Below are 17,207 nucleotides of genomic sequence, written 5' to 3'. Positions count from 1 at the left end.
AAGGCTGCTGTCGAGGATAATAAAATGATATAATATATGTAAAGCACTTTGCAAACCTTAAAGACTGATAAAAATATTGGCTATTATCATCATCATCATTATACAGTCCCTTCCAATTGTTCACATAAAATTACTTTTCTAGGATTTTTCTGCACCCTTGTGTTTCTATTTTATGTTCCTACTACACTTTAGTTCTCATCAGGAATTTTTAAAGAATCCTATTCTATTCAAGGTCTGCTTTTTTCTCTGTAAAACTGTTTAGTTTTGCTAGCTAACTTATTTTTGGTTATAAGTGTCTACCTTTTGCCTTTTGGTATACCATATTCCAAGAATTCCTCTTTTATTAGAAGAAGCTGCCAGGTCTTATGTAGTGCAAACTGTGGTTCTTGATAGCTGAATTGCTTCCTTTTATATGCTTGCAATATTTTTTCTGTGTAGTTGAAAGTTTTTGATTTTGACAAAAACATTCCTAAAACTTTTTCTTTTGAAATTTATTCCTAGAAACAATTGATGAATTTTTTTTTCTATCTTTATTTTGACCTTTGGTTCCAATAAATATGGACAGTTTTTATTTGTGATTTCTTTAAATATAGTGTCAATAAGTTTAAAAGAATTAGGTGCTTATTATGTGCAAGCACTATGTTAAGTTCTAGGGAAACAAAGGCTGAAGGCAAAAACCTAGTTCAAAACGTTGTCTGTTTTAGAATCATGGTTTTCATGGAGTCCAATGACTCTTGAATTTCTCTCTCCTTGCCCTATTTCCCAGGTCAGTTATTTTTGATATCCTATAATTCATACTTCCTTCTATTTTTTTAATCTTTAAGTTTTGTTCCAGAATGTCTTACTGGTCCATGGAGTAGTTTATTTGTTTGGCATTTAGTCTCCTTTTCATTCATTCTTTGTTTTTCATCTCTTGATTCATTTCTTGTGGATATTCATTGTAAGATCTACAGAGCAGCAATGTAATTTTATGCTAGTGGAAGTTTTCCTTGATTTATTCATTTCTCTACACTTAGTTCTTAAATTAGGACTCCAAACCAGGACCAGGTTCCAAACACTGCTTAGTCTAAACATTATATTCCCATGAATTCTTACAAAAATCTTCATTTCCCTTTCCCCACCCAACTCAGCCCTATCTAGTTCTCCTGGAGCTTTGAAGTTCAGAATATGAGTCTTCAGGACTCTCTACAGCATTGTAGGAGAAAAATGCTCTGCTCCTAAAGATTCCAAGCCTAGTGTATACAGGTGTAAGTGCTGTTGTATAGTTCTATTTGTTGTCACATTCCTGGGCTTCTACCATCTCCTACCAGGAGGAGAGTACCAGGTACTCTGGCTGTCTCTGGTCTCAGAGTCTTCTTAGCAGGTTACATGTATCCTCTACCCACTATTATGATGGAAGAGTCAGCTAGTTTGCTGGGCTGGCTCTGACTTTGCTGGCAGCTTCTTTTCCTGTTCCCTTCTGGCTGAGCTCATGAAGTTTTGGGGTAGGAAAAGTCAATTACTCTAGCTTCTCCATAAATCTCTTGATTGAAATTATTTGAATGGGTATGAATTTCAAGTTTTTACTAAAGCAACCATGCTGCAGCTCAGTTGCCAAATATCTTATACAAAAGACTCTCAATCATGATTTTAATAACATGCTCTCTCAAGCTCTCTCAAGCCTTAAGAAATCCCATCATTTGGCTAATTTCAACACACCACCAACAGATTCACAAAGAATATCATCTAGAAGAAAGTAGCAATATTTTTAGTCTTTAGTGTCACCAACAAAGTAAACCTAATAGATTTAAAAGATGCTTCTAGCTAACTACATTCTAGTTTGCCTAAAGTAAATCTAGAAAAGAACTAAAAAAGGGAAGATAGTAATTCTAAAAGGGAAAGTAACCTTTAAAAAATAATGATGGGATAAAAAGAAAAGTAAAAGAAAGGGAAAAAATGCAAGTGGTGAAGACATGAAAAGTATGACCTTACTTACTCACCCATAAGTAGGTAAGGGAAGTGAAAGAAAAATCCAAACATTCTTAGTCATAAAAAAGACATACCTTGGGAAGACCCGAGCACGTAATTCCTTAACAAAAGTTCGTGTCCCAGCTTGTACTGGTTTGGAACCATCATCATTTTCTGTGTAATCATGTCTGTGCCAGTTCCTCCTCTTTTTCACTAGAATTTTTAAAAATAAAAATATTTTTGGTAATTGAGATTCAAATAATAAACATATTATTATATATATATATGTGTGTATATATATATGTATACATATATACACACACACACACACACACACACACACACACATATATATATATATAAAATAAAAATACCTTCTGAACATTCATAACTTGCCATGGACAACCAATGCAACAACTAATGGCCAGACTACTACTAAAAATAAGCTTCTCTGTACGTTGGTCCTCAGTGAAAAAAAAACAACACTTTATCATTAAGTTCTTACCTTTTACAATTGGTAAAATTTGCCTGAATGGGAGTTCCATTACAATAGCCTTTGAGGATCATTGCAGTATCAGAACAGGACTTTAATTACAAATTTGATCCTTATGTCTTGGAACATAATTGGCAACTTATGAATACTGGTTGATTAAATGATGAAATAAAAAAATAAAATTCTAAGACAGAAAATCATAATCTATAAATTTTATTTTGTTCAAGATGACATTAAATAGAAATGCTTTTAAAATATTTCTAAGTGAAATGTAAATGTTGTTTGATGACATCATCCTAGGTACTTCAATTTTCTTACCAACTTCTTAAATTTGAAAGCAGAATTTGAAGATGAAAAAAATGAAACTAGAATAGATGATGCCTTAGACCAATACTTACCTTTAAAGAGAGTATGAAAATTAATGTTATTTTTTATCCTGTTGTCTAAGAGGGTCAGATCACATCACATAATCACTTTTAGTGTATTTTCTAATTAGACCACCAACGTACAACTCTAAAAAATCTACCAGAAAGGAAGAACATGGTGATAAAGAATGATTATCTTAAAGTAGATTACCTTCAAAAAAAAGTCAGGCAACTTTCAAAATCACCTAAAATAATTTTATATGTTAAACATACCAAGATTATAGCTGAGTAACCCCAGTTTGGTCCAATGAGGAAGTGAGACGTAAAACTAGAAAATCTTCAGTGGAAAAACATAAATGTTGCGACAAAAAGATGAAAGGGAAAATTATTTATATGAAAAGATGGTACAGAGAGTTAGTTTGCCAGGAGATCTCTAGCAAGAAGTAAAGTTTATGCAATCATAGCAAAAAAATGAGTATAGCTTGACTACATGAATCAAGATAATTAATAATGATAGAACATCTTACTTCTAATTTTGAAAGGCCAGATAAGTATTTTATCATAGCCAAATTTTTTAAATGTTGCCCAGATATAGCACTTTTTGACAATATCTATAGAAAATAGCTCCACTGATTCTGAAAAGCATCTGGTTTCCCCTTTCCTGAAATAGTTTCACTACTCCTAAAAAAATATCTTTGGCATCCTACTACTTTAGGGAGCTTCTAGCATGTATCCAATTTTAAAAGCTAAATATGTAATAAAAATCTATTAGGCACTGGAGATACAAAGACAAAAGACAATTCTTGCCTTAAGTCACTTAAATCCTATGGGTAGAAAGGGAAAAAATATAGAATTATGTATCTAAACACAAGGTAATCTAAGAAGGGAAAAAGTATTGAAAAGAGAATGAGAGGGTCAAGGAAGACTTTAATAAAAAAGTAGCACATGAGGTGAGCTTTAAGAAAAACAGGAATTTTAAGAAATGTAGGTAAGGAGAAGGCATATTCAAGCATCAAGGATATAAAGCCTATACAAAGGCAAGCTCACAGAAGAGAAATTTCAAGTTCAATGAACAACTAAGTGGTCAATTAATCAAATAGAGAACATATGAAAAAGTTAACATGAAACAAGGCTGGAAAAGTAAGTGTAAACCAAATTGAAGCTAAGGAATTTTTATTTTATCCTCACTGGCAATTAGCTGGTTGATTGCTGTCCTTCATTCTCAAAGAGGACAAAAAGACACCATGATGTTAGAGTCGAGTTACAGTGTGTCTGATGCAGCTGATTAGAGTTCGGAGTGCTCTGCCACAGATTAAACATAAAACAGTTCAGCATTTGAAGTGGTTTCTCTAACTTTGCGCATCTCTCCTTTCTTCTGAGCTACTTTAATTGTTTTGCACATAGAGCAAAGTACCTTTTCTGATGAGGGCACACCATGCTAAATGGTCCTGTGCTAGTATCTCCCATGCCATAAAGTTAATTCCAAAGTTAAGAGACCCTTGAGTGTCCTTGCATAGCTTTTTCTGACCTCTTTATGAATGCTGGCCTTGTATGAGTTCTCCATAAAAATAGTCTTTTTGGCAAGCATCCATCTGATGTCTGAATAATGTGGCTAGCCCAATGGAATATGGCAATGTCATGATGGCACACTTGCCCATAAGTTATGGACAATAGACAATGCTCTCTTGCTTTCCCAGTCACCAGTGGAGTGATATTTTAGCATGATATTTTCAGCCATGTGTTCAAACACTTTCAGTGAGGACAAACATAGTATGAAAGTCAGCTACTAGCAATAAAAAAAAAGCCACAAAACAATAATGTTTTGATACTGGTTAAGAAATAAAATAGTAGAACAAATGGGTAGAAGATTCAGAAGCAAAGAAACACAGTGACTTCTTAGTGTTTGACAAACCCAAAGATCCCTGCTCCTCAGGTAAGAACTATTTACTCAACAAAAACTTTTGAGAACACTGCAAAATAGTCTGGATCTAGTTATAGACCAACATCTCACACCATATAATAAGATAAAAGCTGTAAAGATGATATAAACAAATTAGAGGGGCAAGGAAAAAAGTACATGTTCAATCTATAGGTAAAGAGTTCATGACAATATGGGATAGAAAAGATAACAGAAGATGATCTCTCTGGAATGTAAAACTAATAAAAGTAATGCAGTGTAAAAGAGTATGCATGGTTTAATAATATTTAGGGAATAATTCAAAATTCTTTTCCATAATGGCTGGACTAATGCATAGCTCCACCAACAGTACATTAATATACCTGTTATCCAACACCTATTCTCAATTCCCAGCATTTGTCATTTTCCTTTTTATTCTCAACTTTGTCAAATTGGTAAGTGTGAAGGGGTTCTCACAGTTGCTTTAATTTGCATTTCTCAAACTACTAGTGATTTAGCGTATTTTCCATACACTTATTGGTAGTTATCCACTGAAAACTTCCTGTTAATATTTTCTGACCATTCATCAATTAAATGGGGGATGGTTTTAATTCTCACAAATCTGGATCAATTCCTTTTATAGCTTAGAAATGAGATTTTAATCAGAGAACTTGCTGCAAATATTTTTTCCTATTTACCTGCTCATATTCTAAGTTTACCTGCATTAGTTTTATTTGTGCAAAGATGTATAGCTTACATCTGAATTGAATAAAATGAACAGCAATATCTTAAAAGAAAATGAAATTAGAAATAAGATAGACTGAGAAAAGGGAGAGAGGTAAAAATACCAGAAGCTTCATATCTCAAAGCACTATAAGATTACTAGTATTGTACTAGTATTAAAAAAAGAGAGATCATGATTTCTAGAAAAAAAATCTAGGATTATTAAAGGGACTCTGCAATTTCCTGAAGACAATCCAGATTGATCTTCTATTTAATTCTGGGCCCAACTCATCTGCATTTTTACTATCTATCCCAGATATATTTGGTGATAGACAAGCTTTACAGGATGTCTATTCTTATGTATATCATTCCCTGGATAACAGATAATTCTTTATTCACTTGATTTTTCCTCAATAGATAGGTAAGCCAAATTACTTTGAGTTGTTACAAATAAGTTTCAAGAGATATTCAGGGTTCTAATGAAATGATCATATTAATATATACAAAGAGATCACAGATTTAGAAGTAAATGGGACCTTAGAAGTTGGTCATCAAGTCCAATCCCTTCATTTTACTAATTAAGAAACTGAGGCACATAGTCAAAGACTTCCTCAGAGTCACATTGTTACTTTGACACAGAATTTGAAACTTGTCTCAAATCCAAACCTAGCACCCTAACCACAATGCTTCTCAGATGAGGAAACGTCACTGAAGAGCACTGTGATGTAGTAGGAAGAGCATGGAACCTAAAATCTAAAGAACCTAACACCCACAGAGAATTCTTCAACTTGGATTCTACTTGATTGTGTCATGACAGTTGGTAAGTCCTTTGGAAAGCATACTGCTCCTTACTTATGATGTGCCTTAGAGGTAGAACATGATTATTTCTGTTGTTACATGTTTCAAGAAATAATAATAAACACATATTCTCTACACCTTTTAGTCAAATGAATGATAAGCATGTAGTTTCCTGAAGAGTAACGCTTGTAAAAACCTACCTTGTTTTTTACTAACAACCTCAGTAAGATTCTGCTTTGTGTAGGAAGAGGTTTCTCATAAAAAACTTTGTACACAGGGGAGAATAAGAGTAGTTGCTGATACTTTTAGGTGCCTTTTTAAAATATTATTAAAGCCCACAATTTCATATTAATTGAAAATGAACTTAATTTCACTCCTAAACTCTAACAAGTCATCACAGAATTTTCTATATTTTCAAAAAAAAAAAATTTTTTTCCTTAACACAAATATCCTGTTGAATAAATACATAAATGAAGATGAAGACAGGGAGTAGAGATGGTGTCCCTAAAGAAACTCTGGAAATGTCCTAAAGTTTAAAACTTCAATACTGCCCTCTACAAAGAAGAACACTTAGAGTTACCATCATCTATTTTGACTTCCCAGTTACTTTAGGACTACAATATATAGAGGCACTTTCCATGAAACCAATAAGCATTTTTCTAACAAGCATGTGTCTTTATTTTCTGCCTTTTTAGTTACTAATTTTCATAAGGATCACTGCACAATTTAAAAGTTAATATAGTTTTTAAAAACCAAGAGGTCCAGGTTTGGTTACTGTTTGGCAAATGCTCCAAACATCTGATAGGCTGAAATGGGAATTAGGCAGCATATTGTCAAAGCAGCACCGAACAAAAAAAAAAAAAAAAAAAAACTCTAATTTATTTAGTGCCATACCAATCAAACTTCCAAGAAATTATTTTACAGATCTAGAAATAAAATAACAAAGTTCATCTGGAAGAACAAAAGGTCAAGAATTTCAAAAGAATTAGTGAAAAAAAAAATGCCAATGAAGATGGCCTAGTTGTGCCAGACCTAAAACTACGTTACAAAGCAACAGTCATCAAAACCATTTGGTATTGGCTAAGAAACAGAGAAGTTGATTAGTGAAATAGGTTAGATTCACAGGACAAAATAGTCAATGACTTCAGTAATTTAGTGTTTGGCAAACCCAAAGACGCCAGCTTTTGGGATAAGAATTCACTATTTGACCAAAACTGCTAGGAAAAACGGAAACTAGTATGGCAGAAACTAAGCACTGACTCACACCTAACACTGTATACCAAGATAAGGTCAAAATGGGTTCATGATTTAGACATAAAAATGATATTAGTACTATTTTTTTTTAGTATTTATTTTTTATTATATAGGCTTTCTTGAACTGGAAATTTATTGCTTTCAATCCTCTCATGTTCTACTGTGCACATGACAATATTTCTTCTCTCAGGTATCTTGAAGCTACAGGCAGGAGAGTACAAAAGAGTTTGTAGCTGACTTTCTTTTTTCTTTCTTTTTTTTTCATAAAAGTGATATTATAAGCAATTAGAACATAGGAGAGTTTACCTCTCAGATCTGTGAAGGCAGGAATTTATAACCAAAAGAACTGGAGATCATTATTGATCACAAAATAGATAATTTTGATTATATTAAGTTAAAAAGGTTTTGTACAAACAAAAGTAATACATACAAGATTAGAAGGGAAGCATTAAATTGGGAAAACTTTTTTACATTCAAAGGTTCTGATAAAGGTCTCATTTCTAAAATATATAGAGAACTGACTCAAATTTATAAGAATTCAAGCCATTTCCCAATTGACAAATGGTCAAAGAATATGAACAATTTTCAGATGAAGAAATTGAAACCATCTTTAGTCATATGAAAAAAGGTGCTCCAAATCACTATTGATCAGAGAAATGCAAATTAAGACAACTCTTGAGATACCACCACACACCACTCAGATAACATGTATGGGGAAAATAATACGTATAAAACATAAAAACATAGATAGCACAAATATAAAGTTAATATACAAATATACGTAGAGAGTATAGTGAATTACAAGATAGTTTGGAAAGGAGTACAATAGCAATGGCATGGAGAATGTCCAGTGCGGCTGGAAAGGTAGATTGGAACCAGAATGTGTAAGACTTTAAAAGTTAAACAAAGTTGGTCATATCTGCGCTAAAGGAAAATGTTTTGGCAAAATAATATAGAATGAGCTGAAGTGAGGAAAGAATTAAGGCAAGGAGATGAAGCAGGAACTAAGAGGCAATTGTAGTAACATAGGTGAAAACTGAGGAAAGCCTGAACTAAGGTGCTATCTTGTGAGTGTAGAGAAGAGGCGCTGAATACAAGAAATGTGGTCCAGGTATAAAGGGTAACTTTTGCAATGGACTAGATAGATATGTGGCTTGAGAATGAGAGTGAGGAATCGAGGATGATACCAAGATTATGAACCTGAGACACAAAGGATGTCAGTGCCTTTGAGAGAAACAGGAAACTCTGGAAGAGGGGAGGATTTGGGGGAAAGATACTAGGTCCTACTTTAAACATGTTGAGTTTAAGATGTCTCTGAGACATACAGTTTAAAAGGTCCCAATTAGCAAATGGTGATACAGGATAGGACCCCAAGGAAGAAACTGGGACTGGATAAGACCTAGAAGTCTTACATAGAGACGACAGATAAATCCAAAGGATTTTGAGCAGGTACCAAAGGAAGGGCAGGGAAAGAGTTCTTGGGAACCATCCACAATTAATGGACATAATCGGATTGTGGACCACAAAGGAGACTGAAGTATCCAAGAAGAAAAAGTAGTAAATAGCAGCAAGAGTAGCAGATAAAATGAAAATGATTAAGATTGAGAAAAGACCAATAGATTTGGCAACAGACAAAAATCAACAAACATTTATTAAGTACCTACTGCTTGCAAAGCACTCTGCGAAATCCTGAGGTTCCAGTCTTTAAGGAGCTTAAAATCTAATGGAAGACATCCCCGCCCCAGAAAATGAAAAGGGAAGGGGGCAATTATCCAGCAAAGGGGAAAGGTGTAAAAGTCAAAGAAGTCTAAATTGAATGCTTCCAAACAGTTCAAAGAGGTCCAAAATAAATGCAACTGGATGAGAAATAAAATGTCTGAGATGTCTATCCTGTTCCTCTCCTTAAGTGGAGGAATTTATGGCTAGTCCCTCTACCCCCAAAATCAGAAAGGTAGAAGGTACTGAGTTATAAGTAACAAGGCTGACTGGATTTGGCAAGATGACATTTCCCAATGAGTTTACTGGGGAACATGGGGAAGAAATCCAAAATGAATGCAGTTAGGTAGGAAATTATAGTGTTTTGGGTGGTTTTCTGGAGGTCTCTGAAACAGCCTTTGTTCCAGCAAAGTAATCACCACAAGAATAGCCAGGCGTTAAAGTTCAAATCCTTTATTATCTGCTTCACAATCTAGTTTCCTTGCCTGGGGCTTGGGCTAGCTTTCTTAGAGGCTTTCCAGAATCTTGGTTTCAGTGGAGAAGTTATAGACCTGTCACCAAGGTGGTGTGAGATGGAGTAAATGAATCTGGCTCTTCTTGGCTCTGAGAGCTTGAACTCCTGCCTTCAGTCCTCTTGTCTTCTTTGGCTCTATTCTCCTAGCCTCTCAGTCCCCCAGGAGAGCCACCAAGAGCTTGACCGAAGATGGAAAGAATGTGTCTCTCTGGGTCCCTTCTGAGTCTGTGTCTGGCCCTTCTGAGTCTACCTCTGGCCTGCACTCTGAGTTTGTCCCAGCTTATATGCTTTCTTATAATTACATTATCATAGGTGTGAATCTTGTGGAACTATATTAAGTACTAAGTACATGTACTGAACTACAGAACTATTATGCACCATGCTCAACTAGATAGCCATTTTCTTTATCAATTCCACTGACTTAACACCTTGTAAGAATGCTTGTTTCAGAGTTCTGGCCCATAACAGGAAATGAGATATCTGAGGAAATATTTGGTAATTTTGAAGAGAAAAGATCTGGTGCCACATTACAAAGAGCTATCCAGGGAGAAGAGAAGTAAAGATAATACATTCAAACATATTTTCAAAGAGTTTGGCAGAGGAAGGGAGAAGAAATACAAAATGATAGCTTGAGATCTCTGTAGAATCTAGAAAGAGGTTTCTGTTTGTTTTTTAAAGGATGGGATAGACTTGGGCACATTTGAAAATAGCAGGGAAAAAACCAGGAGAGAGAGAGAGGTTGAAGATTTGAAAAAGGATGGAGATGAATGAGAATATAATACACTGGAGAGACAGGAAGAGAACAGAAGTCCCAACTTTCAAAGTTGAACTTTTAAGAGTCATCCTTTTGTCAGAGACTGGAAGAGAAGAGGGGAAAATAGGGGATGATGTCAAGGACTTTGAGATAAAGCACATGGAGAAGAGTGAGTTATGCTAAACAGTTTCAATTTTTTCAGTAGAATAAGAGGCAATATCTTCATCTGAGAGAGATTAGGGAAGGAGGAGGTGTGGAGAGTGAGTCTATAAGAGCAAAGAAATTTGAAATAGCTGAGGGTAGGGCAAGAGAGAGGTGGTGAGTTAGGGAATCAATTAGGAGACTAAATGGATAGTTCCAGGCCTGAAGTCAGGAAGCTCATTCTCATGAGTTCAAGTCTAGTTTCCAACACTTATAAACTGTGTGATCTTGGGAAGTCACTTTACCCTGTTTGCCTCAGTTCCCCATTTATAAAATAAACTCAAGAAGATAAATGGCAAACCACTCTAGTATCTTTGTCAAGAAAACCCCCAAAACTGGGTCATGAAGAATTGGACCCAACTAAATAACAACAAACCTCAAGATAAACTTGAGGTAACTGAACCAGAAGTTGGATAACATAAATCTGTAATGTACTCAGTCAGCACAGTTGTGGGATGTACTCTAGTTTCATTCTGCAGTTTATAAGTAGGATTTTAATATACAAGTGATGAGAGCAATCCAGAACCTGAGGTTTGTTAAAAGGAATCAAGGTATTCAAGAGTAGAGGACAGTAGAGTTGATTTGAAATAGCTAAACTATTAGGTTACAGTTGGAAAAGGAGAAAGTGAAAACAGAATAGAGATAAAGGTTTGAGAAAATACTAAGGATAGAAAACAGGTTCAGGAGAAAAAAGTAATATATATATATAGTGTATAATGGAAAGAGATTATGGCCAGGCAGGAGAATGTCAAGAGTTTCTAATCAAAGAAATGGAACATTTCTGAGTAATAGCTAAGATTTAGTGGACAACTATCCCTAAAGAATGAAGGAATAGGACAAAGAATACAAACAAAAAAAATAGGAAAAGAGGTAATTGAAAAGAGCATGTACGTATATATTAAAGATCTCTCATAGAAAAGTAGAAGTTGGAGAAGAAAGAAAGAGAGTTGCTGAACTTGAGAAAGGAGGAAGAAGGCCTGATAAACACTACAACCACCATCATTTTTACTGGGTAGAAAGTTTCAAATGAATGAATTTCAAAAGAGGAAAGGCTACCAAATGAAGGAGGCAAAGGGAAAATCTAAAGTGACAATGGGGAGCAAGGAGTGTTCAGAACCCCACCTCCAAGACACCTACCAACCTCTTCCAAGAAAGAAAAGAAAAAAAAAAAAGATCCGGGGAAGGAAGGGAGAAGAGGGGAAGGAGGAATTCAGTAAATATGAACAACAAAAAATTTCTAACAAAGAGCAAAACCTCTAACAATGAAGATCTTCAACTTTAGTTTTAAAGTGTTGCCTTGGAATGAGAGGTTAAAAAGCAATAAATTGAAGGCAGAACCAGAAATCAGGTTGTCTTGATTCTCTATCCCCACTACATTACAATAAAGCTTCTCTGTTTAACACTACTCCAAAAAGCACAAAGACTAAGAAAATAACTTCACTGAATTTATTTCTTCATATGAATAAAAAAAGCTGAACTCAATTTCTAGTTCACTTTGTGCTAAGAACAAATACAATTTTTCTTAGGGTCTCTGACTCAACTATATCTCACATCCTTGGCTATTACTGTTGGTGTGTTGTCTTAAAAGATACTGAAATTATCTTCAAGATCTAACTGGCTCATATAAAGAACTAAGTGGCTTAAGCCACTCTGATCAGTCCTGGTCACCTAAGTACAAAAAAGACTAAAGGCTCTTTGAGCAACTTCAACTGTTCCCTTAAGTGTCTGACCTTAGACCATCACAAGAGATAAACAGGTAAGAATTCCGTACTCAACAGAAGGCTGTGTTCATAATAAATATTCCCTTCAATAACTTTTCTTTTCCCTGCAATGACTAAATGAACCTCTTTCTATTAACTGCTAAATATTCCCCAAATGTCTTATTTTTTTCAATATTGGTTCAAAACCTGGCCTATAATAAACATTTTGTGTATAATGGGTAAGTTCTAATTATATTTTTGAAAAAAAGTGTACATACAAGTTTCTACATACACCTAAGTTCTCCAGACTAACTAAATACCCACATTTAATCATTACTATCACAGGAATATTGGTCCACAGAGGTATCCTTTTTATTACCTAGAAAATAGTCCCATCCTTTAAAAAAATTTCAGTTAATACTAGATAAATGAAACAATAACACATATTATAAAGTACTATAGAAATGTCTGAAAAATTGCAAAGGATCCTAAATTATAGTCTGCCCTGTTATGTTTCAAAAAATACTGTAAATTCACCTGAAAACCAAACCTGGGCCAAAACATATTCAAGTATGCTAGCAGTCTATAATTCCTATTCTGGAGGATTTTGGTGCAACAAAAAATAATTATCATAATTCTGAGTCTATCTTATAGTTTAAAATTTTTAAGCAAAAAAAAAAAGACATCAATTCATAAGTGTTTATCAATATATTTTTATTGAACATATTAGCTAAATACTTTATTTCTGCTAAAAAACACATAGCTAAACTTCAAAATAAAAGTCTGGCTAAAGAATTATATTCTAATTTTACTGGAAAATAAAATCTCTATATATTCTGTAGATTTTACAAATATTTCTAAAAGCAAAAATTTTTAATTTATAAAATGATTAGTTAGACTAAGTAACTAGAATCAACATAATTTTCATTTCATTTTGACAATTAATAACTTTTAACACACAAACTTCCTGACCCAGATATGGTTTAATAATAGTTTTAGAAGTTATTCCTGATATCTCCTAAAAAAAAAAAAAAAAACACTATAGTAATATCTGATAATGATATAACTGGTTAGAATGGGTTGTCATCACATATCCTGCACTGAAATTAATTTGCTTATCTAGTACTTACTTAAGGAAGATCCATGGAGAACTGCACAGTTGGGACAGTGATATAGGTCAATATCAACAGCATGATGTTCTTCTACTCTAACACAGCTAAGAGAGAAAAAAAATAAAATTCAGAATTTAAAATAACTTTAAAAGAAAGCTACATCAAATACTAAACTGAAACTCAGGTTATAAATTTAAAACTAAAATTGCCAAATTGCCAACAATGTTAGTTTTATACACACACACACACACACACACACACACACACACATTTTTCTAGTTAACCTGGTATAACATAGCAAAATTAAATTCCATTTGCCCAATTACCTGCTAAGCAAATAAAGAGACAAACTTCAAAGGATCAGGAGTAACAACACAAAATTCCAAACTATCAGAAATGTCAGGAGTAATTCTTTTTTTTTTTTTTGAGTATTTTATTTTTATTGAATAGTATTTTATTTTTTCCAATTATATGTAAAGATAGTCTACAATATTGTTTTTTGTAAGATTTTGAATTAAAAATTTTTTCTCCCCTCCCTTCCTAAGACAGCAAAAAATCTCATACAGGTTATACACATGCAATCATGTAAAACATTTCCTCATTAATCATGTTATAAAAGAAGCAGCAGGAAAAAAAATCACACATAGAAAAAGTGAAAACAGTCTGCTTTGATCTGCATTTATAATTCATAGTTCTTTCTCTGGCTATGGATAACAATTTCCATCATGAGTTTTTTAGAACTGTCCTGGAATACTGTATTGTTGAGAAGAACTAAGTTCATCACGTTGATTATCACATTATGTGACTATTAGTATATACAAGATTCTTCTGGTTCTGTTTACTTCACTCATGATCAGTTCATGTAAGTCCAGATATTTCTGAAATCTGCCTGCTCATCATTTCTTATAGAATAGAATTCCATTATATTCACATACCACAACTTGTTCAGCCATTCCCCAATTGATGGACATCTACTCAATATCTAACTCTTTGCGACCACAAAAAAACTGCTATAAATATTTTTGGACATGTAGGTCCTTTCCCCCTTTCTGGTGATCTTTTTGGGTTACAGACTTAATACTGGTACTGCTGGAAGACAAAGGGTCTTGTGGTCACACCTCCAAATAACTTCAGAATGGTTGAATCAGTTCACAATTCTGCCAACAATACATTAGTACCCCAATTTTCCCACATTTTCTCCAGTATTTGTCATTTTCCTTTTTTATCATATTAGCCAATCTGATAGGTACAATATGATACCTCAGAGTTGTTTTAATTTGCATTTATCTAATCAATAATGATTTAGAGCAAGAAATTCTGTCTTAACACCACAATAGTTACAAAATCAATGTCAGTGAAATCACTGTATTAAAAAACAAAAGTGCCCTTACTTGGGCTATTTCACAATGAAATGTGGCTTTACCGTTATCATGTCAACAAAACTCAGCCACAGGTATTAAACTGTTCAGGTATCATGACCATGATAAACCCATTAGTCTAATACCCAGGAGATGATAAAATTTAAAATTGAGAGGAGGGAGACAGATCCTTCATATATAGTTATATATATAATACTATATATATAAAAATAATACTATAACCCTACCCATTTTCATGTCATTTAATAAAGTCATATTTCACATAAGAAGATTGGCCTAGTCTCTATCTCTGAGGATCTATAATTCTGTGTGCAAACCCAATTTTTAAGTCACCACTTAGACTAAATTATTTCCCTGAGTGCATTAATATATCAATAATAATAGTCTGCCCTACAGATTATTTGCATCAACATAGATAACAATTAACACTTTTAATTAGGATAATTTTTAAATGCTGAAATTTGGTATGTAAAAAAAAAAAAGTAGAATAGTATTGTACCATAAGAAATTACATATAAGTCCAAAGAACAGAAAAAATAGGAAGATATGAAATAATATAAAGTAGAAGTAGAATATACAAATTCACTACAACTAAAAATAAAACCAAATTAACAAAATTTGTAAACATATAGAAGTAAAAAAAGTTCAAAAGAATCTAAAGAAGCAAACTGCACATTTTTGGTATTTTCTGCTAAAGTTAACTGATATTTTAAAACAAATATTAAAATAACTAAACTTTATCATTTCATGTAATGTGTTTCTGTACATTTGATTTTACATTCCCAGTCCCCAGAATTCAAACTCTTATCTCTTTCTTTCATTAAGAAGGAGTTTTCTATTGGGGTTATCAAATTTAGCATAACTTTTTTAATGCTTAAAAAAAAAAGTATACCATTGCCTACTGGAGATTTTATATCAGGAATATAAATACTAAATGGACATGGAATTTATAATTTTGATATTTTTAAGAAGAAATTGACTAAATCAAAATGCAATTTCAATTGTTTCTTTGTATTACAGGAGGTTAAGCACAAGATTACTAAGAGTGCACTTTATACTTTAAAAATAAAATCCTTGTGTCCCCATAGGACTTAGTAGATGCTCTTTCAAAAGTAGTCAGTATAGAAAAATATTTTACGCTGTAACCAATTTAGTAATAATCCTCTCAAGCTTATCTAGGAAGGTTGGGCATAGAAATGTGGGCAATAACAGGCAAGTTCTTACATTTACAACTTTTAATATTTTAATAGATTTGGCTCATGCTTGTGTTCCATTAACATTTCTTTGAATAAAGTCAAATCACCTTCATACTGTAATAAGACAGGATGCTAGCAGAGAGGATAATCTCTAGAAACAGAAAGATTTGTAGACACTAATCTAACCAAGTTACTGAAAGAGCAAGATAGCCAATGAAAATTATATACACCATACACAGCACCCCCACCACTTCTTAACAACAGTTCAGCAAACCCAACTAAGATCTTTGATGTCCATTCTTTCCAACAGCCATCACCCAGTCTTCTCAACTTTCTATAGAAAGGAAGAATGTTTCATTATCTGTTTTCCTGTATTAAGATTGACATTCCAATGAATCAATTCATTGACATTATGAGAATCAAGTTAGTTCTACAACAATTTTTGCATCTATTTCAGAATTCTTCAAATATTATTTCTTAAAATACAAGAGTGTTCTTTTACATTCCTATACCACAACTTGGTCAAATATCCCCCATTAATGAATACTTTCTCTCTGCAACATTTTGCTACCAAAAAAACTGCAGGTATTAATATTTGGGGATATATGAGATCCTTTGTTTAACATTCTTAGAATAGATTCCCAGTACTGAGACTACAGGATTAAAGGGCACTCTGTCAGCAGTTTTTAAATATAGTCTAATATATGTCCCAGTGGACAAAGTCTTTTTAAATATTTCTGAGTATAATGATTTTGTGTTAAAAAAAAAAAGTAGCTTAAGATAAAATAAAAATGAATACTTGAAGTCAACTCAGTAACAAATAGTATAGTTCAAAACATGAAGACAAACATCTTCCTGAAGGTCCAAAGAAAATTCAGGGAGGGAAGGAAAAGAAGGGAAAGAAGACAGGAGGGATGGGAGGGAGAGAGAGAAGAAGAGAGAGAGGGAGAGAGAAAGAAGAAGGGAGGGAGAGAGGGAGGGAGGAAGGAAGGGAAGGAGGAAGACCAGAGGAATGCAAGGAATAAAAATTTAAGTGACAAATTTCATAGTAAAACATAATGGCATAGAATAACAACTTTCTGAGAGTTCATTCAAAAGAAAAGAATTTTTTCAAGAAATAGTAATAACATAGGTCAAGTTATCCCCAAAACTATACAC

General features: G+C 33.4%; 1 protein-coding gene across 1 annotated transcript in view; it reads right to left on the bottom strand.

Annotated features, from left to right (window-relative positions):
* Window positions 1-17,207, bottom strand: part of KDM7A (lysine demethylase 7A) — an 88,008-nt gene that overhangs the window by 49,924 nt on the left and 20,877 nt on the right. Inside the window, exons 2-3 of the mRNA XM_051963531.1 lie at window positions 13,493-13,578; window positions 2,043-2,160 (exon numbers count right to left, since the gene is read on the bottom strand). Of these exons, the coding sequence (XP_051819491.1) occupies window positions 2,043-2,160; window positions 13,493-13,578 (204 nt within the window). The remainder of the gene's footprint in view (window positions 1-2,042; window positions 2,161-13,492; window positions 13,579-17,207) is intronic.

The sequence above is a fragment of the Antechinus flavipes genome, chromosome 5 (assembly GCF_016432865.1).
Source record: "Antechinus flavipes isolate AdamAnt ecotype Samford, QLD, Australia chromosome 5, AdamAnt_v2, whole genome shotgun sequence".
Classification (NCBI taxonomy): Eukaryota; Metazoa; Chordata; class Mammalia; order Dasyuromorphia; family Dasyuridae; genus Antechinus; species Antechinus flavipes.
Note: the sequence above shows the minus strand (reverse complement) of the source record. Positions and strands in the feature narration are given on the sequence as shown.